This window comes from Metopolophium dirhodum, chromosome 5, assembly GCF_019925205.1.
Source record: "Metopolophium dirhodum isolate CAU chromosome 5, ASM1992520v1, whole genome shotgun sequence".
NCBI lineage: Eukaryota > Metazoa > Arthropoda > Insecta > Hemiptera > Aphididae > Metopolophium > Metopolophium dirhodum.
In genome coordinates this window covers 16,567,522-16,593,383 of record NC_083564.1, presented here as the reverse complement: position 1 = coordinate 16,593,383, position 25,862 = coordinate 16,567,522, and the positions used below count along the sequence as shown (strand labels likewise).

The 25,862-nt window shown below is 29.7% G+C and overlaps 1 protein-coding gene and 1 long non-coding RNA gene across 2 annotated transcripts in view; one reads left to right on the top strand and one right to left on the bottom strand.

The window, feature by feature from the left end:
* LOC132945482 (vesicular glutamate transporter 1-like) overlaps nt 1-25,166 on the bottom strand; it is a 93,173-nt gene extending 68,007 nt beyond the window's left edge. Inside the window, exons 1-2 of the mRNA XM_061015240.1 lie at nt 25,011-25,166; nt 21,008-21,123 (exon numbers count right to left, since the gene is read on the bottom strand). Coding sequence (XP_060871223.1) covers nt 21,008-21,072 — 65 coding nt within the window. The 5' untranslated portion in view covers nt 21,073-21,123; nt 25,011-25,166. The remainder of the gene's footprint in view (nt 1-21,007; nt 21,124-25,010) is intronic.
* Nucleotides 7,144-11,479, top strand: LOC132945494 (uncharacterized). The gene is made up of 2 exons (XR_009664574.1): nt 7,144-7,325; nt 8,871-11,479. It is a non-coding gene; the product is annotated as an uncharacterized LOC132945494 (long non-coding RNA).
* Nucleotides 25,167-25,862: the final 696 nt, after the last annotated feature.

Below are 25,862 nucleotides of genomic sequence, written 5' to 3'. Positions count from 1 at the left end.
ATCTGAATAATTTGTACAACGCACGCCACGATTTATATTTTTAAAAAAATTTCGAAAAGAACAAATTTTTTTTATGCCTATACATACCCTATAGTTATGTATATACAGTGAGTTCCACTTAATATGATCACTGCTTTATAGAATCAACCGTTCATTGGAATCAAAAATCAAAATCCCAAATCAAATATTATATTGAAAAAAAAGATGCTTTATGAAATCAACTGGTTAATAGAATCAAAATGGCCTGAACCAATGTGATCACATTAAGCGGTACTTATTGTATTAAGTAAAATATAACTAAATGCTTTCAAACGAGACCTATACAAAACCCGGTGCGGGGACGGGTTCATTTGCCTGTGCAAACACGTCAAAGCTCAATTATTGTAACCTATCTATAAACACGCGCGCGCGTATACTTTCTGCAGCTGCAGTACTCGCCGGAATACTGATTCGGGATTTCACCATTTAGAATGGTGGGAGGGGGGAAGGAAGGGTCGAGATGGAAATGATAATGTATATAATATACTACCATGGTATGCGTTATGCCGGAGGTGAATATCCTGGCGTAGAAACAATCACACACATAACACCGTAGGTACGTGCATATTATACAGAGTGATTCAAAGTTTGAATTTCAAACTCTTAAATTTGGCATTCAAAAAATATACTCAGACCGTATTTTCAAATTCTTGAGATTTTTTTGTACCTACTATTCAAAAAGTATCTTATGCGATACAAACTATTCTGTTTTTCAAATGAACCCCCCCCCCCCCTTTTTATTGTTAATTATTTAGTGGATAATTTAGTTTCTAGTTTAAAATTCTAATGAGTAGCTTATACAATGTTATTAAAATATTTGTACTAAAGAAAATTGTCTTTAAAAACGGGGTATTTATATCTAGTTTAAATTAATAAATTACTACAGTTAAATTAATTTACAGTGTGACGGGGAGGGGGTTGTAGTTTGAAAAACCGAAGCTTGTGCCCCCATGGTTGAAGGGACACTCCATAATAAAAATAAAATCTCAAGAATTTCGAAAACATGGACTTTAACAGTATGATATTTAAAAGTTCTAAAATTCTGATTTTCAATAACTACCACATTATCGGCGAATAAAAATGGGGTGATCAGGGTGTATATATTATAAACGCGAGTACATAAATTTCGTTGTGTGTTTTGTTAATGTTATACGATGACGGGTACCACGCCATATATATGCGTATGCGGAGAGAAGGGTAGAGAGATCGAGAGAGATCTATACGCGGGCCCGGACGAGCATTTGCATGAACAAACATCGCGGGCGGGGTGGCGGGCCCGCGGCCATCAACTTGTTGATTAAACATTGGCCAATGGTGTACACATATATAGAGAGTGTTGCGATCTGAGTACAGTGTATATAGATATATTTTATATATAATAATATACGCGTTTATATAATATGGTGGCAGTATATAACAGCAGTGCTTAAGCACTCGAGTTCCGATTGAAATCGCTACTATATATATTATTATACTCGCAATCCCTAAAGACTTGGGTCGCTGTTCAGCGTGTTTTCATATATACGACCGTGTATATATATTAACGTCGGCGGCGGTGGCGGAACTGAACGACCGCGGTCCCTATTATTTTATCACGTATATGCAAAGCGTTTATTGCCGGTCGACCGTTCGTACGTATTATAATATATTGGTAGTTTTTTTTTTCACTACACCGCGAAAAGTTGTTAAAAATAACAAAACAAAGATCGGACATTGCGCTCATAGTTTTCTGCCCAGTTTTTAGAAATCAGACTTCCAGTTGACAAAAATATACCTATATAAATATATAAATAGGTAGCAATACTAGTGATGGGCATAACCGAGGGAAAACTATCGAGGTATTCGATAGTTTTAACTATCTATAATTATTCGATTGTTTTATAGAACTATCGAATAATTTTGGTTTAAAAATGCACGACCAATATAAATCAACCATCGAGAAAAACTATCAAACTATCAAAAAACTATCGAAGTATCGAAAAAGTATCGAATTATTGAAAGCTAATCGAACCATCGACATTTTTTTTTTACCATCGCTCATACGACGAACATGTGAAATTTTGAACCAGATTGCACACAGTTAGCACTTATCAATTATTATTTATCAATTGTCAAATATTATCAATAATTAATTCATTCGATGGGTTAATCGAAAAATCACTCGGTAGTTTTTTAAACTATCGATAGACAATCGATAGTCAAAACTAGTCGGTTGCGCCCATCACTATGCAGTACAACTATTTTCTTACAAAAGTACAACATTTAACCATCGATATTTATTTTTCGTCAATTTGACGCCTCTTAAAATATGCTTATAACGGTCGATCACAAAAACTAGAATCTCTGCAAGTGGAATAAAAATAAATCCGGGTTGTTCGTTTTAAGTAACTAGAAAAAAATCTATTTACTTACATCAAATATAACTTATAACTTCAAGGGGCAAGAAAAAACTTTAAACTGTGAAAGTTTTCGAGTTATCGTGACTCAACTGTATTATGAGATAATATACGAAACACTCGTGGATAAGGAGTGGCGACGGTGGCGCATGATGTCTATTTGACGTTAGGATACTGATTTCACATCCAATTATTCTATTCATCATAATATCTGTATAATATACAACTATACAAGGTATAACAGGAAAACTGACAACTGTAATTAACTAACTAGGTGTGTCGTGTGTAATACATTTAGCTTTTATTATTAAATAATATTTTTTTGAATTATATTCATAATTAATAATAATTTTCATTACAATTAAATTTAAAAAAAATAGATCAGAATAACCAGCCATTACAATAAGAGGCTTTATTCAATACAAGTTAAAGTATGTTAATATGTACCTAATATCGATGTATCTTTTAGATTCTGAGGGGAGCGAGGAATAGCTAGTGAGTTTACAATGGTGTTTATTTATTTATTTTTTTTTTTTTATATCCTGTATACAAAATTTCTACCAGAAGGAGTGTTTTGATTTCAACATATAGTGCCTTATCTTTTAACAAATTGGATCAAAAAGGTACTTTAGAGAGGTCATTTTTCGATTTTCTCAATAGTTATTTAATGCCACGGGAAAAACTACTGACAAATTACGAAAACCGCTTAAAATGGGATTTTAATTTCTAACCATTTGTTTATCACCGTAGCAACGAATAAAAAATTATAATATTATAATTAATTCAACTTAAAGACTATAATAAATAATAAAAATTTAAAAAATCCAGACTGATAAACCGTCTCCGCTCAGAATCGTTTTTCTTATACAATGATATTATATCATTGAATTCAAGTTTAATACAATCCATTATACATTGACCTACTTGTATTTTGTAACCTACTGTACAGCAGAGCGACATCCATTTACCCGTTTTTTTTTTTAAATTTGGTAAATAATACAACATCTGACTTCAAATTTGTTAAGGACAATTGAAACAAGTCTTGAACACCTTTATTAATAATGATAAAAGATAGAGGTATTTTAGCATTCGATTGTCAATTATTAATAACGATAGTTCACAATACACGTTCAAGTCTTGTTGAAATAAAATAACATTATCATTAGTTTAAAGGAAAAGGACTGTTGATAAAAAATTGTCTAGAATATTTTATTTTAACGAATGACAAAAAGAGCTTACACTGCAACAATACAAAAAATAGCTGTCACGAAATCGTCAGTTGTCAGGAAGACAAGATGACGGTTAGACATTGAAGCAGACGTTAATGAAGACGTCCAGACACAATTACTGTGTCATCATTATATTATACTCGTACACTATTTGGAGAGCAAAAAATTATGGTTTTACGAAACGGAATATTATATAAAACGACAAACACTGTTTAAAATAGTTTAAAAATTCGATCGTCTGAGACCAAAGTATATATATTATGTAAGTACTGCGGCGCGCATTATTATGTTATCGTGAACAAACACGCGTACATTATATTATTATTATTATTATTATTATTATTATTAAATACGGAACGGTCCAGACGGTAAGTCTGCTTAAATTACAGACTTAACCACAGTTCAGCATCTATTTCACAGCGCAGTTATTTTAACTACACATCAAATAACTGTTTTAGTAACTGTTTTAGCAACAAGTTTTTTTTGTATATATCAGTTATTCCAATTCCAAGGAATAATATAATGGACGGCTATTTTAAAACTTAACTAATAAAACTGCATAAGTTCATAGAATGTATTTGTGAAATTTCTATTAAATATAATAGTCATTCGTGGAAATGAATAATAAATATGTATACCATTTTCCGACCGTAGTACTCGTCTAAACTTTAAACTATAATAATATAATTTGTTACAAAATAAAACGATAAACGCATATATATATATTTCGATTACAACTAAAATGTTTGTCAGAAGTATTTTTGATTTAAATCCAAAACTATTACTATAATATGCAGGGTGAATGACCAAGCATGCTCACCCTCTGTTTTCTTCAATGATCCAGTATTCATGTTAACAGAATTTTGGACTATATTATGAACATACTTAAAGACCATATTTTCAAATTCTTGTGTTTTTTTTTGTGCCACAGTAGTCAGTAGTATTCTGTAGAAGTACAATATTCTGTTTTTCAATTGACCTTTTCTACAATTACTTAATTGACTTATTTACTTAATTGACAAAATGTTGTCAAAATTTGAACTTTAAATGCTTATAAAAAAAAATTGTGCCTATGTATTTTTAATATTTTTTAACTGCTATTAGAACGATATATCAGGAGCCTTATATTAAATTTTCACGCTTTTTTACCCAACAAATAAAAATTTATTGATATTTATAGAAAAAAAAACTAAAAAAATTGAAAACTGACAACGTCCGTAAACAGCTCAAAAAGAGTCAAAATATTTTCAACATTTTATGGTGTATAGAAAATGCTAATATAAACATTCAGTGAAATTTTCAAGTATCTACAGTCATTCGTTTTTTAATTACAATAAAATAAGAAAATTGTTACATAAGAAATCGAGTAAATATCAAATGTTGTAAAAATATAAATTTCAGACGCTCATAAAAATTTAATTTAAGTTTCTTGTAGACATTTTTTTTTTGATAAAGGTAGACAAACTTATGAGTAATCTTATATTACATTTTCAAATCTTAGATTTAAAAAGAAAAATTTTTATGAATTCTCAACTCAAAATAATTTGCTATTTTTCGTGATTTTTCCGAATTTTGTCAAAATTTGAACTTTAAATGCTTATAAATAATAACTGTGACTAAGGATTTTTAATTTTTTTCATCTGCCTTTGAAACAATAACCTAGGAGCCTTCTATTAAATTTTCAAGCTTTTTTACTCAACAGATAAAATTTTATTGATATTTATAGAAAAAAAAACTAAAAAAATTGAAAACTGACAATGGCCGTAAACAGCTCAAAAAGAGTCAAAATATTTTCAACATTTTATGGTGTATAGAAAATGCTAATATAAACATTCAGTCAAAATTTCATGTCCCTACGATCATTTGTTTTAGAGTTACACCAAAAACCAAAATCGATTTTCTCGAAAACAGATTTTGCGTAAAAATTCCCGTTTTTCCTTAATTTTTCTTTTGTTTTGCACGTCGCTTTTGAAAACTACTGGGAAATTTTTACTTTTGACCCCCCCCAAAGTACCAACTAGATTCACTTTCCTATCAGAAAAGTTACTATTGAAGAAAATCCAAGCACTTTTACTGTCCTAAAAGGTGATGACAGACACAAAAATAAAAAAAAAATAAAAAAAAAAACATACATCATTGTAGAATCAATACATTCATCGCTTCGCTCAGAATCTAAAACACACATCATTGTAAAATCAATACATTCATCGCTTCGCTCAGAATCTAAAATATTAATGTATTATACATTATTACAGGTTTTCAGTACGCGCGCATTTTAACGCCCATTTATGTCTCAGTGACAAAAACATAATGTTTGGCAAGCTTCCATTTATTGGTTATATAGGTAATGCTAAGGAACTTTTTTTTTTCTTATTTAAAAATTAAAATTGTAATAATTAAATTTTTTAAGAAGTATAAAAAAAATTGTTCTAATTTATTGATGTGTTAAATAATATTTCCTAACTGTACTCCTAAGCCCCAATCGTAGATAGCTGACGTGGCTCTGAAGTTCATGACTGAGATAAGATCAAGAACTAAAAACGCGATTTCATTTTTCATTTTTTTCGACAAGAAAAGTGAAGGGGAAAAAGAAAACAACTTTTAGGTTTTAAATTTGTTCGATGAGTCGTCTAGAAAGACTTGTTCAAATATCTAATATATCGTCATAATAAAATAATTTAAATTGAAGAGCGTTTTATAAATACTTCTGCAGAAAGTTCTATAATATTATTATAAGAACATTTTTATTCGAGAACACAAAAATCAATTTCGAAAAATTAGTGTTGCCGCATTTAAATGGATAACCCGCCAAGTATATATATTTAGAAATAACTTCCGACAAAAAGTTCCGACAGACAGTAGACAATATTTCTTGTAGGGCATAATATTATTTTCCTATATACACAGACACAGCGAGTGACACACACACACACATATATATATATATATATATATATATATATATGTGTATTTTAAGCGCGTATACAGCACTACGATTCGAATGTAAATGTATATACACACTCATATATATATATAGATATAATATTTTATTCGATGCCGAATGCGCGCAAAAGCGGTGACGGTGGCGGTGAAACCGAAGGGTAGAAGGGTCGTCCGCTTTTATATACGGACCTCTTTCTTGGCGCCCAGTCCGAATATCTGTCTGGCGCCAAACGTCCGCCGCCGTCGCCGTCGCTGCCTCCGCATCTCGTCCGTTTCACGGCGTCTACATTATTATTATCTTCGCAGAAGCGTACGCATTTTTATGTAGGACAAAAACGCGAAAATCGGGTCGACGTCTTTAGGTGGCGTTTTTTGTAATCGTAACGTGAATCTAAGTCTGCGCGACGAGACCGTTTTAAAAATATTTTACTTCTCCGGAAACCCCTCCCCCCTCCATCATAATAGACGCAACATAAAATATCCTATAATGTTTGTGTTTTGTGAAGCAGTATTATAGCAATCAGTAGTGCCGAATCTTGAACTCTGCAGGGTACCCCGTGGTGCAAAAAAAAATGCTGAGGCTTCTTCTTCGAAAGAAACTCTATTGCTAGGTATCTACCTACTTACTTATTTATATTCAAAAACAGATTCATTGTTGTGATTATAATATACGATAAAATTTCAAATACGTCTTTAGCTGTCCAAACATGGTTTTTGTGTGAGTATCATTATAATATACTATGTCTAGGGCGCAGCGGTCTAGTTGAATTATAATACTTATGTATTAAAATTGCGATTTTTATTGCTAAAGTTAATGCAAAAGTTGAAAATACTACATACCCACAGCATCAGCATACCAAATTTATGAATGATCCTAGTTATAAGTCTCTCCTTAATATAACAAATTATCAGCCCACGCATACGCCCCAAAGAAAAATCCTGGCTACAATCTTTATGCCATATTGCTATTTTTGATACTTTAATAACTATAATATCGGAGGCCCCAACTATATTTTAAAGTAATGCGGTTCAGGTGGAAGCTAAATTTGAATAGGTGGTTTATACGGCATTGGACGGTAAGGGTCCATTGCATGGTGCACATAGATGTAAAGAAAATACTAGCTGCACATAACTGCAGACTTCGGAATGAGCTAAGATGACGTAATATATTTAATATGAATTACCATATAATAATTGCTCGTGTTCCAGATAAACTTGAACTTTATTTTGGAAGTTAATTTAACTTCAAAAATAATAGTATATAGGTTTCTACAACGGGGACAATATAGGAATAGACCAACAATTTATTTTAAAATAAAGTTAAAATTTGAGGTATTTTTTCATTTTGAATTAAGACTTTTATTATTTATAACATCGGTTAGTGAAATAATAGTTACAATGTCCAATCATCTATTTTTTATGGCCCCAAAGGTATTTATATTATTTAGACCAAATACATATAGTCAAGATACTTCTAAAAAGAAAATTTTTTACACATTTACTATGTGAAATTCTAAGGGCTAGAAAGTGATAAATTAGTTCTCACGTCTACACTAGGTTTTTATTTCTTTATAATGTGAGTATCCTGTAACTGATATTATTTCAGTTATTTATTAAATATTTTAATAGAATCATGAAGTTACTATGTAGAATCACTGATATATATATAACTCATCGTCCAAAATGCAATTTTTATGTATCAAAATACTTCAAGAGATATTATGCTTTGGAATAAGGAATTAAACATGCATTAAAAATTTATTTCGATAAGAAATTTTAAAAATACATTATATTAAAATAATGTTTTTTTTAACGACTTAAAATTGTAAAAAAAAATATGTTTTCAAAAACATTAATTGTTTTAAAAAAAATGAGTGTCTGACTACGGTAAATGATGGATCGCCCGGTAAATAATGAAAAATTAATAAAAACTGAAAAATATTTTTTACTACCGCCTATTGTCGTCTTTCTATGAGAAACGGATTACGATAAAACACGAAACAAACGCAGCGCGTATTTCATTTCGTTCGGTCGCTATAATAATAATTAATTACAATGAAGAATTTAAGCGCCGAGATCGGTTAATTCGGCGTGTATATACTATATAATATATTATATGTATAGTAATTTCCTTATTTATATGGCTTATAATATATCGAGTAATATATGTATATATAGTGTATAATATATATGTGGCGTCGGAGAGGGTCCGTTGATGTTATTGTCGTCATCAGTGCTTTGCAAGTATTTTCTTTTTTTTTAGGGTGCGTTCCAGTGGAGCAGCTACAACGGCGGCAGTCCATTAAACGCCTGTATCTCTTAATCAAAACTCCTCCTTCGGTGACAATGAGTTATAGCCCCGGCAGTGATGACTTGAATATTAAACGAAACCGGAGAATATTTGTGGATAACGAAGGGCAGAAAATAATAATAATAACGTATTAAAAAGATACACTCCCCTGTAGCAGGGCGTACGATTTGGCTGAATTTTTTTTTTTAAATCACGATGCAACGCCGAATATTGTTTTTCAGCCTACGGCGATACACAAAGACGGCTGAATTACCCACTCCAAAATATGCGACCACCATAAATTAATGACGGTTATATATATTATACAGCATCGGACACGAAATCGTAGGTATATATAGTTTAAATAGATTTAATAATGTTTATACTTAAAATCGTATTAGTTATATTATCAATTATGTACATTGTATATACACTTATACGCGGAAGGTAATTCCATCTACAGTCATGCTACAACGATATTTGTTTTTAATATTATATTATATAACCTCTCTTTGTCGTGTGCGACGCTCAGTCGTATATTTTGTAGTACTATAATGTACATTGTACACACTTCAAAGTGAATAATAATACTCGAATATCCTATCAGATATATATATACACGATGCATTGTAAATATTTACAAAGATTACTGTTTCAATAACAAAATATTAAATAATATTATCGTTTCTATTTCATTTTTACCTGCTTGCTGCAGTTCTAACCGAGTAAATAATATAATCGATATTTACTTAAACCGTTCGAGTGCGTAAATACAAACAATCTGAACACAATCAATTCATATTTTCCTATTCCTATTTCCTACAAATGCAAGTTTTATTGTCTTCCTCAAATCATTCTGTTTTTGTGTCTACACATATCAGACTAATCTATCACATTGATGAACTACGCTTGTTACAGAAAATTCGCATTCGTCTTCCAGTAAAACTCGCACATGCTTCAAAAGTTGTTTTACTTGCCAGCGATTGGTCCAATCTCACGAAAAAAATGTCCCAAATAAGAATGATGTCCTTAACCAATATCAAGCAATAACCATTTGTATCAAGGCCACACTATATTTTAATCATGTAAATAACGTTTCTATACAATATGTGTACCTACTGTTAAATGTGTTATATTTATTATATGGTCATACAGGAAATGTTTTGCAAAATTCTGAGAGGCTGTAATTAATATTGATTAATTAAAGTAAATGTGTATATGTGGTATATAAGTGATCAAAAACCAAGTCTATCACACATAATTCTGAAATTTTGTATATTATAGTGTTAATCCTATACCTAAATATGTGCACCTCGAAGCCATTATTTAAAATATGGACTCACACAGAGATTTATTGGCTGACGAAAAACGAATATTTTTTGTTTATACAGGGTTGCCGTATTGTTTACAGAAAATAAAATAGTTATTATACATAGAATTTAGATTTAGAATTTTAAGTTTGGTCCATACAACCCAAATAAATGTGTTCAAAATCTGTGCGGTTTACGTTTAACGGAGTTAGTTTAAGAAGGGAAATCAACGGGCATTAATTATTTTTTTACGAGCAACTCCATGCAGGATCTAAATTATAAAATTTTTTTTTTTTATACAACTATTAAGTTCTTATTTTTACATTATAGTCTTAAGAATAAGAATATTCTGCGAAAAACCATACAAATGATTTTAAAAACTCGACATAAAAAACTGAATTGTTAAATAATTACGTAAGTTTAAGATAATAATAATAATAATAATATATTGTTATTGTATTATTTTATTTTTTTTTATTATTTTAGAAAATTTACAATCTATATATTACATGACACAATAAGTAAAATAGATGACTGGCATAACAGTATATACATAATAAAAATAACACATGAAGCACAAGATGAAGGAAATCATCCAGCGATGGTACCCTCCATTTATGTTATAATATTATTAAAATAATATCCACAAAATTACGTCATCGAACCTTTGATATCGAACTGCTCGCTTTAAGAGTATTCATATTATTTTTGTGAACTCGTGGGAGTTTATTGGCTTTTGTTAGTTTTTACCAACGATGGCGCGAAGAGTATATAGTGGGCAAAGGTTTGCGGCGTCGGGACAAAGGTTGCGTCAACTATATATAAAAGGGTTTTCTTTCTGTCCTTTTCTTTTTTTTTTCATCTGCACAGCATAAATCTATTTCACAGATTGTACCGATAAGTTTAGTGTATATATATATTATATTATTAAATGGCGCGAAAGAGGGCTTGCAGGGAAACGACGACGACAGCAGCAGCGGTAGAATCCTTTATACAGGAACGTTTAATTACTCGGAGCAACAGGGAAAATAAATGACAATAAAGGCGATCGAATCCCCGTGAGTATACACTCCATATATATATATATAATATTCAAGCGACGGGCCCTAATGCCGGGGATTTGCGTGTAACGGCGATTTATATTGTTTTTACTTTCAATGCGAGCACTTGGGCTCTACACACTTATCGAGATTAACCTCGACAGTGCGGCCCTGGCACAGCGGAGGTATAAAAAGCGTCGGTAGTCGTTTGTTTTTCGTATTTCAATCATTACGATAATCTCGAGCTGTTGTTCTCGGAAGATGTTCGACGCATTCGAAACGATTTCATTATAATAATTTACACATTATAGGTACAATGCGCGGATCCCCGTTTTTCCCGTTCTTTCAATGCATATACATTAGCGCTGTTTATCAATATAGCAGGGTTATTATTTACATCCAAATATAGTACGTCATATTATCATAACTTTGGTATAATTATGTGTTTATTATTTGCCACCTGTCGAATTTATTAAATATAATATACCACATTACTCGTGTATAGTAAATCGTAATTATTTCCGTCGATAAAATGCAATCACAATCACTCGTATTAAAAGCTCTTTTAAATTTTCGTAAATTAATATTCAAATTGACTATATGACGTGCGTCAACAGTTGTTTGTAACAATTAGAACATAAAATATTATATAGTATATATAGCAGTATAGATTTGTACTACAAATACACGTATTATAGGTGCAATACATTTTTTACCTTTCATTTCGTCTGTAATATTGTCATTATTGTTAGTGCAGTATATACTCGCCACTCACGTCAATTTGTTTTACAGGGTAGTTTCTAGTGTCAGCAGACCATATTATAGACATATAGGTAGGGACTATGTAATTTGTGTTTCGTGTACGACATTGATATTTTTAAAATCCATTAAAACGACGGTGAAATTATTATTATTATAACGCGAATGGGGACGCTGACCAATACACGTGTAGGATAATAGCCAATATATAGAACGTGTGTCACTGTGTGTGTCGGTTAAACGTCGAAAAGCGTCGAAAAATTATATTCGTGTTATAATAATATACTTTATTATACAGTATTATACAACAGTGTCACCGATATTAAAATTATATTATTATTATACAGTTTAATAATATAAAATTTAATGGTAACCATTATTATTATTAAACGGAGCTATATATATACGTTTGTTGCCGACACGTGGCCGTGAGGTCGTGTATCTATATACTACTAGGTATAATATTATATACAACGTGACATCCAAAAAGGGAGTATTTACCTATATACAGTACTGCTGTAACTTCTATAAATATAATAATATAATATAATATATCGTATATTGCTCTACGCACCACCGGGCGGCCGCTGTACCTTTTGTGCGGACGTTATCTCGAATTTCTAGATGAGTTAACACCACCCTACATTTCACGGACCGATATTAAAAGTCTCCGCCGCCGCCCGTGGTACGCATATATAAAGAGGCACCTACGCTTACTTTTCGCACCGATTTGTACTTTTTTTTATATATATATTCTCTTTCTCGTTTTACCGTCATATAAATTAAATGAAGTTTGCCGCCCGACAAAAGCGAGTTAAGTTGTATTATATATATATATATTATACAAATTATTTTTTTCATTACGCGCGTTTTGCACTATATACGTGTATAATATGTATTGTTACGCTGTAGGTACAAAAAGAAGACCTTCGAATGTTTGACGGTGCGAAACTTTTTCAACTATAAAGCGCTTGACGCGCATATTATATAATATACATACCACCAGCTCCTATTGAGCGCGATTGACGACCGTATAATTATAATACGCGTAGTACAATGTGCCTTTTTTTTACCAAGTATCAATATACAACCTCCTCACTCCTTCAATATAGGTACATTTTTACAATACAGGTCGATTCCCAGGCCATGTTCACCCACTTTTTTCCTTCAAATTTAAATTTTCAAACAGGTATAGATACTTAAAGACCATATTTTCAAAATTCTTGAGATTTGTTTGTACTGCTTAAGAAGAGTCCTATATGTATACAAGCTTCTGTTTTAAATTGATAACCACCATTTTCTACTGTAAATTATCAAGCGGATAACTTTTCTGAACATTTTTACGTATCAGAATCAAAATTCGAATGAGTAGTTTTTGAGTTATTTGACTATATGTAGGTATACTAACTATAATAGATGATAATGGGTTTGGAAGCTATTGTGTGGGAAATGGTAATTTGAAAACTTTAGTGATTAATATTAATCTATCAAAATTAATATTTTTTAAAAATGGTCCAAGTCTAATAAATACTAGATCCGATGTATATAGTATATATCTACTTTATATTTTTGTTAAACTATTTTTATATATTTTATAACGGAGTAAATAGGCGTTTGAATTTCGAATTAGGAATACATCAAGATTTTCAAACAAATTATCCATTTAATAATTTACTATAAAAACAGGGTGTTCTCAATTTCTCATTTGAAAAGCAGAAGTTTGTATCACCACAGGACACTCCTTAAGTAGTACAAAAAATATCAAGAATTTGAAATTAATAGTCTTTGGGTATATTTAACATTTTCATTAGTCAGAATTTAAATGAATGAATTATTAAACTAAAAATGGGGGTGAGCATATGTCTGGTGAATAATATCATCATAATCAAAAGTCTTAGCCGTTAGTGAAATTTCAATTAAACCTTAAAATCTGGTATGCCATCATCGGTATATCAATCTCTATAAACCAGATTTTTACACGCTGCATGTGACACTCCTCAAATTGCTTAGCAAATCTTAGACCTTAGTAAATCAAAATACTATAGTCACTATAGTATAGTGTTTAAAAGTATACTAAATATAAAATAAACTGAACGTACTAAATTTACAATAAAATAATGATAAAATTAAGGGTAAGCTCATTCTTGGTAAACTATACTCTGCAGGATTTATATCAATACAAACTCTATATTTTCTTTACTACATTGGTACATTTGACACACTATTATATTATATTATACGAACGCGTGAATACAATTTTGACGGAAATGCACATGCGAATCGTGTGTATTCATTTCGACGTCCTAGAGTCACATACTGTCTTAAACGGTGTTTTCCTGTTATTATTATTATTATTATTATTAATATATATCATTTGATTTTTATGTCGACGTCAAATGGCATAAAAGTTGTACGGAATGACACTAATGGCGTGGATATGAAAAGTTTGTCGAGACACTAATGGCCGTCAGCTAAAAGCATCCACGGAAAAGCAATAAACGTAATTGACGATTGTAAAGGGTTTTTTTCATATATTATATTAATGATTTTGCGGCAGTGGCGGGGAAGGATGTATACAGCAGTCACTATATTATGAGTGTGTCGTGGTTAAATCGTGCGTGTCGTCACGCAAAAGTACAATAAGTTCTGTGGAGTAACGTGGTTTTTTTCAGTAAAAACGTGTCGATTTTGAAAACAATTATAAAAGCTTAAAAACAACAGCAAAAAAATCTATAAAGGTAATTAATTCATCAAAGCAAAAGCTATATATATATGGCATATAGGCATAATCACAGCAATCGACTCAAAGATGCAAACAAATTCGTTGTTTTTATTATGATTTATAGTCTTTTTTAGATTCTGAGCGAAGCAATGAATGTATTGATTTTACAATGATGTGTGTTTTTTTTTATTTTTTTATTTTTTTTATTTTTTTTTTTTTGTGTCTGTCATCACCTTTTAGGACAGTAAAAGTGATTGGATTTTCTTCAACAGTAACTTTTAAGATAGGAAAGTGAATCTAGTTGGTACTTTGGGGGGTCAAAAGTAAAAATTTCCCAGTAGTTTTCAAAAGTGACGTGAAAAACAAAAGAAAAATTAAGAAAAAACGGGAATTTTTACGTAAAATTTGTTTTCGAGAAAATGTTGACTGAATGTTTATAATTGCATTTCCTATACACCATAACATTTTCCAAATATTTTGACTTATGTTGAGCTGTTTACGGACATTGTCAATTTCCAATTTTTTTAGTTTTTTTTTCTATAAATATCAATAAAATTTTATCTGTTGAGTAAAATAGCTTGAAAATGTAATAGAAGGCTCCTAGGTTATTGTTTCAATGGCAGATGAAAAAAATTAAAAATCCTTAGTCACAGTTTTTATAAGCATTTAAAGTTCAAATTTTGACAAAATACGAAAAAATCACGAAAAATAGCAAATTATTTTGAGTTGAGAATTCATAAAAATTTTTTCTAAGATTTGAAAATGTAATATAAGATTACTCATAAGTTTGTCTACCTTTATCAAAAAATAAATGTCTACAAGAAACTTAAATTACATTTTTATGAGCACCTGCAATTTATATTTTTACAACATTTGATATTCACTCGATTTCTCATGTAACAATTTTCTTATTTTATTGTAATTAAAAAACGAATGACTGTAAATACTTGAAAATTTCACTGAATGTTTGTATTAGCATTTTCTATACACGATACAATTTTGAAAATAATTTGACTCTTCTTGAACTGTTTACGAACATTGTAAGTTTTTAATTTTTTTAGTTTTTTTTTCTATAATTATTAATAAAATTTTATTATATGATATATCATTCTAATAGCAGTTGAAAAATATTGAAAATACATATGCACAATTTTTTTTGATAAGCATTTAAAGTTCAAATTTTGACAAAATTTATCAAATTTATAATTTAATAATTATTTTGTAGTTAAAAATTTATAAAATGTTCAACTTTTGTAGCTAAGGATTGAAAATTTAAAACAAGGTTCCACATAAATAAGTAAATATATAAATTACTTTATTCACAATAATATCTACAAATATACTTGGTAATATCATAGGCTGACTGACCGTTTTCGATCAGAATCATTTTTCTTATACAATGATATTATATCATTGAATTCAAATTTAACACCATCCATTACAGTGACCCACTTGTAACCTACTGTACAGCAGAGCGACATCCACTTACCCACCTTTTTTGTTTTTAAATGCATTACTGCATACATACTTTGAGGTTTTTAAGTACTAGAAGTTCCTCAGCTATAATTATTATATTATTTGGTACATTTAGAATATAAGCTAATAACTAAGATACCTATAGGTACCGTTGATTCATGATTATTTAATTAGATAAACGGTGATAGTTTTCAATACCACTGCTGTTACTTATACGCATATTATACGAGTATACGGCTGTAACCCGCGATTGAGCACAGTTTACCTTTTTTATACAACCCTTTGGGCACAGATGCAATCAAACAATAGGAATCCAAAAAAAATCCAAAATACGACACGGCGGAGCATAGAAATACGCTTGCCGTATTCATTTATATTTTTTGTACATCAAAGTAAACTATTATATTATGTTAGAATGAATATTTTTGAAAAAAATCAAATTTTGTACATTTCAACATTAGGAACCTATATTATTGTCGGTTTTTTGTATATAATAATGTCAGATACGTTGAGTATACCAGTATACGACAAGTTTATTGTGTGGTAAATGGTAATGACTGATAGTTATGTTTGAATTACACTAAGCTGACCCTGAAAAAATCCAATTCAACGTTGACCACGGCGTACTAGTTCATCTCAAAAAACACAAAAATATAATATAATAATATGTGGCTACTATTATGTAGAGATAACAAAATATAATAATCGTACAAATAATGAATGCGTATGATACTCGAAATATACGATTATTTCATAAGTCGCGAACATTTAAACTAACTTATATAGACGGACCACCAAAAAATTGACAACGTTGCACGAAATTAGAATATTTTTCCTGCGCTCAATCAGGTAGTTGTAAAAAAAATTGACCTTTCTCAATCGGATATTACCGATTATAATATTATTATTGTATCACATAAATTATTATACAGGTATACGATGCAGGACGATACAAGTAATATTTTTTTACGAAGGTTTTTCATATTTGATTAAATTCAAATATTTAGAAAACAGAGAACATAAACGCAACTAAAGTATAAAACCGATTAAAGTTAATGTGTTTAAACTATATAACGTCTTTGTCGTCGTTTTCGTTGTCTAAAAACAAGTGATACTGTCTTATAAAGTAAAAGGGACCGGCTCGGATTACAAAGATAAAAATAAAAGCTTTTTTCCAAATAATGTGTATATGTAGGATGACTGGGCCGTTTTTCTAGACGACTTTTCCGTCGCCGCCACAGCTATATAAATTACTGCAAAGGGACATTGCTTTGACAATATTATTACGGTCCGTATAATAAATATGAGTTTCTGAGAATATATCCGTCTTCTATTGAATCGTTCATTAATACAATGAAATAAAAACCGTTATTCTATAAACACAATGCAATAATAATAATCGGTTTTCTTGAAAAATAAGCAGTGAGAGGAAATCTTATACGGTTGGTTTTTCGATGGTAAACGATGAAACTCAATATTATTATAAATAATTTATAGATAGGTACAATAATTAATCATTCCCAAACATATGACCTATAATTTTATATTTATTAGAAAATCGAGGATTCCAAAGTCGAAAATTGATTCATATTATAAAAACATTAAATAAGCACAAAAAAACATAACATTAATTTTTTTAATCTTTTTTTTAGATTTACACATTGTTTATACAACATAATAATCTGTAAAAAATACATGATATTAAATTTTATGCTTGACGGTTAAAAAAAAATTGTGACATTAATAGAGTGAACGATAAAGAGAGAAACGATGCAGTAACGAACTCGAAAGGGCCAATATTGAATGTATTGCATAATATTTATACTTTTATAGTCATTTTTATAAAAACATCATTTCCCTATATTGCACATAATGGAATTGTGTTTGTGTGTTAGAGTTAGGGTCGTAATAAATGGGGTGCAATTGTGCATGGTAAATTTTATGGGGACAGCATTATTTTATATAATATTCATTTCATTTTTATATAAATGTCATTCAATTATTTTGGTTCAATTAAGTCGCGTTCTGCAATACTTTATTACATCATCTGTAGAGATAAAATTATTATTTTCTAAACTTATTATTATTATAGGTGTACAACGTACATCTTAACTATTAATGTATATTATTTAATAATTGTATTTTAAATTATTCGAAAACGATCAATATTGTTTTGTTTTATATTAACAAAATTGTTTACAGATAAAATCATATACACACTCCATATAGCTGCTTATTTATGCTTATTTATAATAATATAATGTCATATACGATAAATGATAAATAATTAATAACATATTATTATAAATGTGTATATTTTAAAATTCAAATAAATTCAATAAAAATGAAAAATTGTTCTCTCACATCCGTTACCAATTATTAAGAACGATAGGTAGGTAGGTACTCTAAAGATATTTCCAACAAACCAAAAATATTTTATTGGAATAACTATAAAATCTATAAAATATAAACTATAAAATCAATCACACGTACGATACCACCCTTCAGTATTCGCGCGTGTTGATAACATGACTACTTGACTTTTGGGTGCAGGACAATCGTATATGAAATCCTCGTTTTATTGCAATAAGCCTCAAGGGGAGAACATGGCTGCATTCCACTGATAATGCAATTTTCCTCAATACACTGTTCCGGTGGATTAAAGTGGAAATAAAATATTACTTTTTACACTACACGGTCGATAAATAAAGAGACTTTTTAAAATTCAAATTGATTTATACAAATTAATTGTCGACAAATATTTTCAACACCAAATAGTCTAATTTGAAATTAAGTCGATGTCCTGACTGTTAAATATAATTAGAAGGCTATTATATAAAAATGTTCAAATATCCCCAAAGTACAATACGTTTAAATAAATAAGTGGTTAGAAATCAAAATTTCTAGAGGCTTCTAATTGTAAATATAATTGATTTTAATATAAACTTTACACAATAATTGCAACCGTTATTTCTTCAGTTTCGAAATTATTCTTCACGCATATAATACGATAATATTCTGAAAGGACTTTAATAAAACAGCAAGATTTCAAAAGAAATGATTTAATATCCTTTTAACTTCTAATATTGGTAGTATTAATTTCTATAGGTATAGGTATATATTTTTATTCTATTATAGTTTATAACGAAATGTAATATTATTGTTTTGTATACCTAACAAGAATATTATAAATAATGGCAGTTATTGACATATTTTTAATGTTTTTCCCATAGTAAATTTGTTTGATATAATTAAAACAACAAAGTTCAATTTCAATGAATAAAATAATTTTAAGAGTTCACTTTTATACCCAAATCAAATGAGCTATTTCTAAAATTAAATAATACTTGGTGTGCATTAAATGAGCTTAATTTTATACAAAACTGACCAATATTATAATGTTAGATAGTCAACTCACATTTTACAGGCAACTATAAAACACTAAATTGTTCTTATCATACATTTTTGTTCCATTTGTAGTTTACCATTATTGCTATTACTAAATTTTAATCTATAGACAAGGACGAACCAAAGGCTGGTCATGAGGGGGGGGGGGTGTTACACCCCCTACTGCTGAGTATATTGCTGAATATTTGATTTTCAGTCGGCAAAATTGAATTTATTTTCACCTGAATTAAAACAATTTTTTTAAGACTAGGAAAGAAAATTAAATAAATTGTTTAAATGTTAATATTGTTTTAACTCAATATTTTCGTAATGGTTTATGAGCGGATTCGCAAAAGTTCTGCGAGAATCGGCAGTCGGCACAAGATAAAAACCTAATGTACGGCACATAACATAACACGCATACTTACAACGATATATATATAGGTACCTAATAATATTATATCATGCACATAATATACGGTAGAAAATCGATAAACAGTCTATTTCTGTCATCCGTCATCGCATTTAAGCAATGCAGATCATTATATGGAGTCACAGCGTATTAAATCAATAAAAAAAACGTTTCTGATATAGCGAGGAGTCATCGAATTAGGTGGTCAATATACGCATTAATATAATAAGCTAGTGGTTTTACAAAGGTGATTTTTATTTTTTTATTCTGTATACAAAATGTCTAGCAGGAGGAGTGCTTCGATTTCAACATATAGTACCTTTTCTTATAGAAAATTGTCAAGATAGTACTTTAGGGAAGTTTTTTGGATTTTCTCAATAATTATTTAATGCCGCGGGAAAAAACACCGACAAATTACGAAAAACCGCTAAAAATGGGATTTTAATTTCTAACGCTTTGTTTATCACCATAAAAACGAAAAAAAAAAATAAATATTTTAATAATAATTCAACTTACAGGTTATAATAAATAATAACAATATAAAAAATATCCAGACTGACAAACCATCTCCGCTCAGAATCGTTTTTCTTATACAATGATATTATATCATTGAATTCAAGTTAAATACAATCCATTATACATTGACCCACTTGTAACCTACTGTACAGCAGAGCGACATCCACTTACCCACTTTTTTTTAAATAATTTTAAATTTGTTTTTAGTAATACCTTGAGGTAAATGCTTAGCTGAAAAATATTTAAAGTGCAAATGACTTTCAACTTAAGACAACGATCCTTATCGCCCGTAAAAAAAAACGTTACATTATTCTCAAGTCTATGTTGCGAGTTTGTTATACACTTATACCTATACCTAAATAATTCAATTTGTAGAAGCTTTCTCATAGGATATTCATTACATTAGATTTCTTTATATATTATAATGTATCCACGTTTTATTGCTAGCACGAAAACTTTTCGTTAGTAAATTGAAACAATAAACTTACCCCTGAAAAATTCGTAGAACTTTGTTCTTGACAATGCTAGCCCACTCTGGCAGTGTTGGTGCCATAGCGATGTTTTCTGGGCTGTACCGCTTGTAGGTATTATGATGTTATCCATACTATAACATTTCAATTTTCATAAGAATTAAAACATTTTGTATACGCTTTTTAATACAAAATATATATTGTATAACTTATAATTCTATAACTGTATAACTTTTAAAAACGAAAAATAAAACAATTCAATTTCTATATAATAGTATTTATTAAAATATTCAATAAATTAACCAATTAATTAAGTGCATAATTTAGGTACACATAATGGTAAAAAAAAGACGTTGAGACATGAAAAATTTGGGTCTCACCAAACTTTGTCCTCACCGCCACGGGTTTTTTCATAGGTTTACTAAAATACAGTTTTGACAATTTAAACAAATATTGATTTAAAAAAAATGAATTATCATATTTGCAAGCTTGTAACACCTACTGAAAGTGGCAACACTGTAGATTTTAAATCAGACGAGAAACTTTTGGTAATTTGTCGAGACTCAGAATTGGGTCTGATAGCGGATAGCCATATTTCGTGAAAAACACCGTAGCGCTCAACGTGTTAAAAATGTACTAGAAAATCCAGAAAATATGCATGATATTTTTTTATAAAAAAAATTAATTATTCATACTTAAATATACTATTATATTATAGTATAGTATAGTATTATAGTATAGTATTACTACTATAATAAGTAATAACTAAAAGGATTGTATCACTTATGTAATTATGTCTAAAATAAGGTAAATGTTAAAGATGCCATTAATCATTTTTAAATGTTTTTTTTTCCAAATAACAATGCATATTTCAAAAATTAGATAAACAATATCTATAAAATACAATTTTCATTCGACTGTAAGTAAATTTGAAACATATTACTTAAAGCTTTAAATAGTAATATTAGTAGGTAAGTACAATATTTAATCATAATAATTATGAATAAATCTGCAATGATTAGTATTTAGTACATATTATATTTTTTGGTAGATAGTTTTATTAATTTAAATAAAATATAACACAATGTTTAAAACTGAATTTTGTGTTACATAATAATAATAATACAAATATTTATATAAAATTAAAATGTTAATGTTGGTACCTTCAAGCCTTTTTACTGATAAAATAAAAAAATTCTTTCACAGAGTACCTATACCTATTTTATTATAATTGTGCGCATGTATTGTAAACAACAAATACCTATAGATAAGACACAAACACACCTAATATTATGTAACACGCATTTTTAATTTGTATGCAAGTATCTTAAAGTTCAAATACATCTAGTTTTTTCGCTAAATAAAGTTCTGTGTACAATGGAAATACACCACCTTTATTGTCTACATACAATATGTATGAAACCCGAACAAGAAAAATAATCCCTACCATTAAGATATTAACCACATTTGGCACAGATTCAATTCAATCGGTTATATACAGTAGAGCAAAACAACTGAACGAGCTACAAACATAATAATATAATATAGGTATAGGTACTCTGTTCTCAAAAACAAATAAATTATAATTATAAAATACTTTATACAATTAAATGTTCCTACTTTTTTTATTTTATAAATCAAACAAAAATGTAATATTAAATTAATTATGATTTCCAAAGAATAATCTAAATTATTTTTTATAATATTGTATTATAAGAGGTACTATAGGTAGTATAACTATAACTATTATAAAAAATATGCAACATAAATGTTATTTTATATTTATTTATTTCTACTTATTGATGCTTAATGCAGTATGCATAACTACATTACTGAAAATAGTGGATATTTCACAGTTGGTAAGTGTATACGTGTATGTATAGTGTAATACATATTATAAATTATACACTTCCACATTTTTTATATTTTTTTTTATTTATTTTAACTCGTATACAAATCATAATAATAATGCATTAAACACTTAACAACGTTTAATAATAGAATATATTAGTAGGTATTAACTACTACTACTTCCTACTATGAAATACTGTAGGTACTATATTCTGTGTAGGTACAACAGTTCTCGACAAATCAGAACTGAAATATGGAGGCCAATTAATATTTATGTATATTTAAAAAGTGTGAATAATATTATGTGTGAATAAAATATAATTTTGAAGATATCTACTAAGTATTAAATACCACTATATTATACAATAGGTACTCTGGTTCCTGATATTATGTTCTACGCAGAATTTTATATCATACAACTATAAACTAGGTGCTTTACAAGATTTATTTAAAAATATATAATAAACAGTATATTTTGAAATTTGAAATTATTACGTTAGATATATAATCACCTATTTAAATTATTGTAATATTGTATGTTTTATAAGAAAAAAATAATTAGCCCTAGGGTAATCAAAAACAATAAGTAATCAACATTTACAAATAAACATTTATACTTTTTTAAATTTTAAATTTAATTATAAAAAAAAACTTAAAACACATGTGATATTATTTAAAGATAGTATATTTGTCCATCCACCATTTAATAGTATATGATAACACTATATATGTGTATTGATATACTACGTATACAGTATTATTTTATAATTATAATTGAATACAAATACTATTAATTGTGTAACGTATTATTATGAATATACTCGTATTATATCTAAATATTTAATATAATGTTGGATAATAACGTGATAAAAGCAACACGATATGTAATTTCAATAGAATTTTTTCCAAGTAACTAAAATTTAAAGCACTCTTTTATATAAGTATTATTCCTTCAAGGATTTCATAGAAACGCGCATGATCCCTCCCTTGATTTCCTTCCAAAAACGCTAGTAGGAAAACCTACCCACACAAATACACAACTATATTCATGGACACAATCATCCCAATCATACAGATTATAGAATACTACCTACGTCAATAGGACCCTTAATACGGATAATATGTTAGGTATTATATATGTAATTAAACTTTAATTTGATTCTGAGACTTTTTTTCTTATTGTATTTTAATTTATTCTAAACTTATCTGTTACACTCATTGCTTCTAAATTTGATTTTTTAATAAATTGTATATTATAATATTATAAACCTTGAACAATTTTCATCTGTCGCAAATATGATGAGTTACGATAGCTGTTTTGAAGTTATCAAAAATTAAAAAAAAAAATTAAATTCAACTAAAAATGTAATTCTATTTAATGGATAGGAGGTACCTTATACATTTTTTCAAATTTCAACTCGTTACATTTAAGTTCTCAATTTGGTAGATAATATTCATTTATAATTGCACTATATTTGCACTGTATAATGTTTTATAGGTGCCTACCAAAACTCATAGGTAATACATGCTTGATTTAACTAAGTTTTCTTAAACAGTTGTAATGTTTTGATTTCTTGTTAGAATTAAACCTATATAATATTTGCTAGGTATTTTTATTCTGACGTGGGTTGTTGACTGACAATTATCAAAACTTGACAAATTAGAGAATATACCTGCATGTGTACTGTTTATTTTTTAATGAAAAGTAAATTATAATTTTGTTAAGTATCTACTATTTTATTTGAGTAACGATTAAAGTAACATACCCAACACTGGCCCTACATAAGTATTGTGAATAATGAATGGATTATATTGTATAATATGTACTACCTATTATACCAGATATATTCTAAATAAATAGTTTATAACGATTTTCCAACTACCACCCATTTGGGCAATAAACTTTTTTTTCAGAAATTTATGCTGGATCGATAAAATAATAACATAATTATAGGTATAATGCATACCCCGAGTGCCATAATATATCTATTATTGACCTGCAGAAACTGCTGTTATGTGTGAAATACAATATATATTATAATATGGCGATACATGCAATAGATTATACAACGACAAGATTTGAAAAAATAATATGTATCATATTTTATACATTATTATTGAAAAAAATAGGTAGGTAGGTACCATAATATAATAATAATATTATACGTACCATGTCTGCGGCCCGGCAGCGACGACGGCGACGGCGAAGACGACGACGACGACGGCGGCGGCGGCGGCGGCAGCGGCAGCGGCAGCGGAAAAGCGCGTGTCAGTTCGATTGGTGAAACGTTGGCCGAGCGGCGGACAACCGGGCGGACGCGGAAAATCCCCGGGAAAGCCGATGAGCCGGGTCGGACGGGCGGTCTCGGCATTGCGCCGGCGCCCGTTAGGTCACTCGTGGTTGGCTGACGGAAAGGGTGGTCGACCAATGACGCGAGCCAAAGTTCGCCCACGGCCCGGGGTCCCCCCGCGGCGGGAGTCGTCCACCCACCGGGTCGTCGCGCTTCACGCACCTGACAGGTGTGCCTCGGAAAATGGCTACACGTCGGCGGCTGGAACGGCGGGTGGGTGGGCTGGCTGGCTGGCTGCCAGGAAAAACGTTCGTGCGGAAAACGGGTCGTGCCGCCGCCGATACATTAAATTTTATTTTTCAAATAGTTCCGCTGAAAATATCGCATCTCATCGTGGCGTACACATAGATATATATAGGCATAAGTACCATATATATATATATATATTTAAAATATATAATGAAAGTATATAGGTACATAGCAGGGGCAGCCAAACCGCGGTCGATCCCGGACGATTTCAAAGTCGATCCACTTTTGTTATATAACTTATTATTATTATACGCAGTTGTTACCATACATATTTTAGATTAACTTGCAGTTTGTGTAAATTGGCATTTTATCACATAAAAGTTATGAAATCTGAATACCGAGCTCTATACTTTCTATATTATAATGATCATTTAGAGCAGTGCCTTCCTTTAGCAGTCAGCGGCTACTTTCCAGATTATATT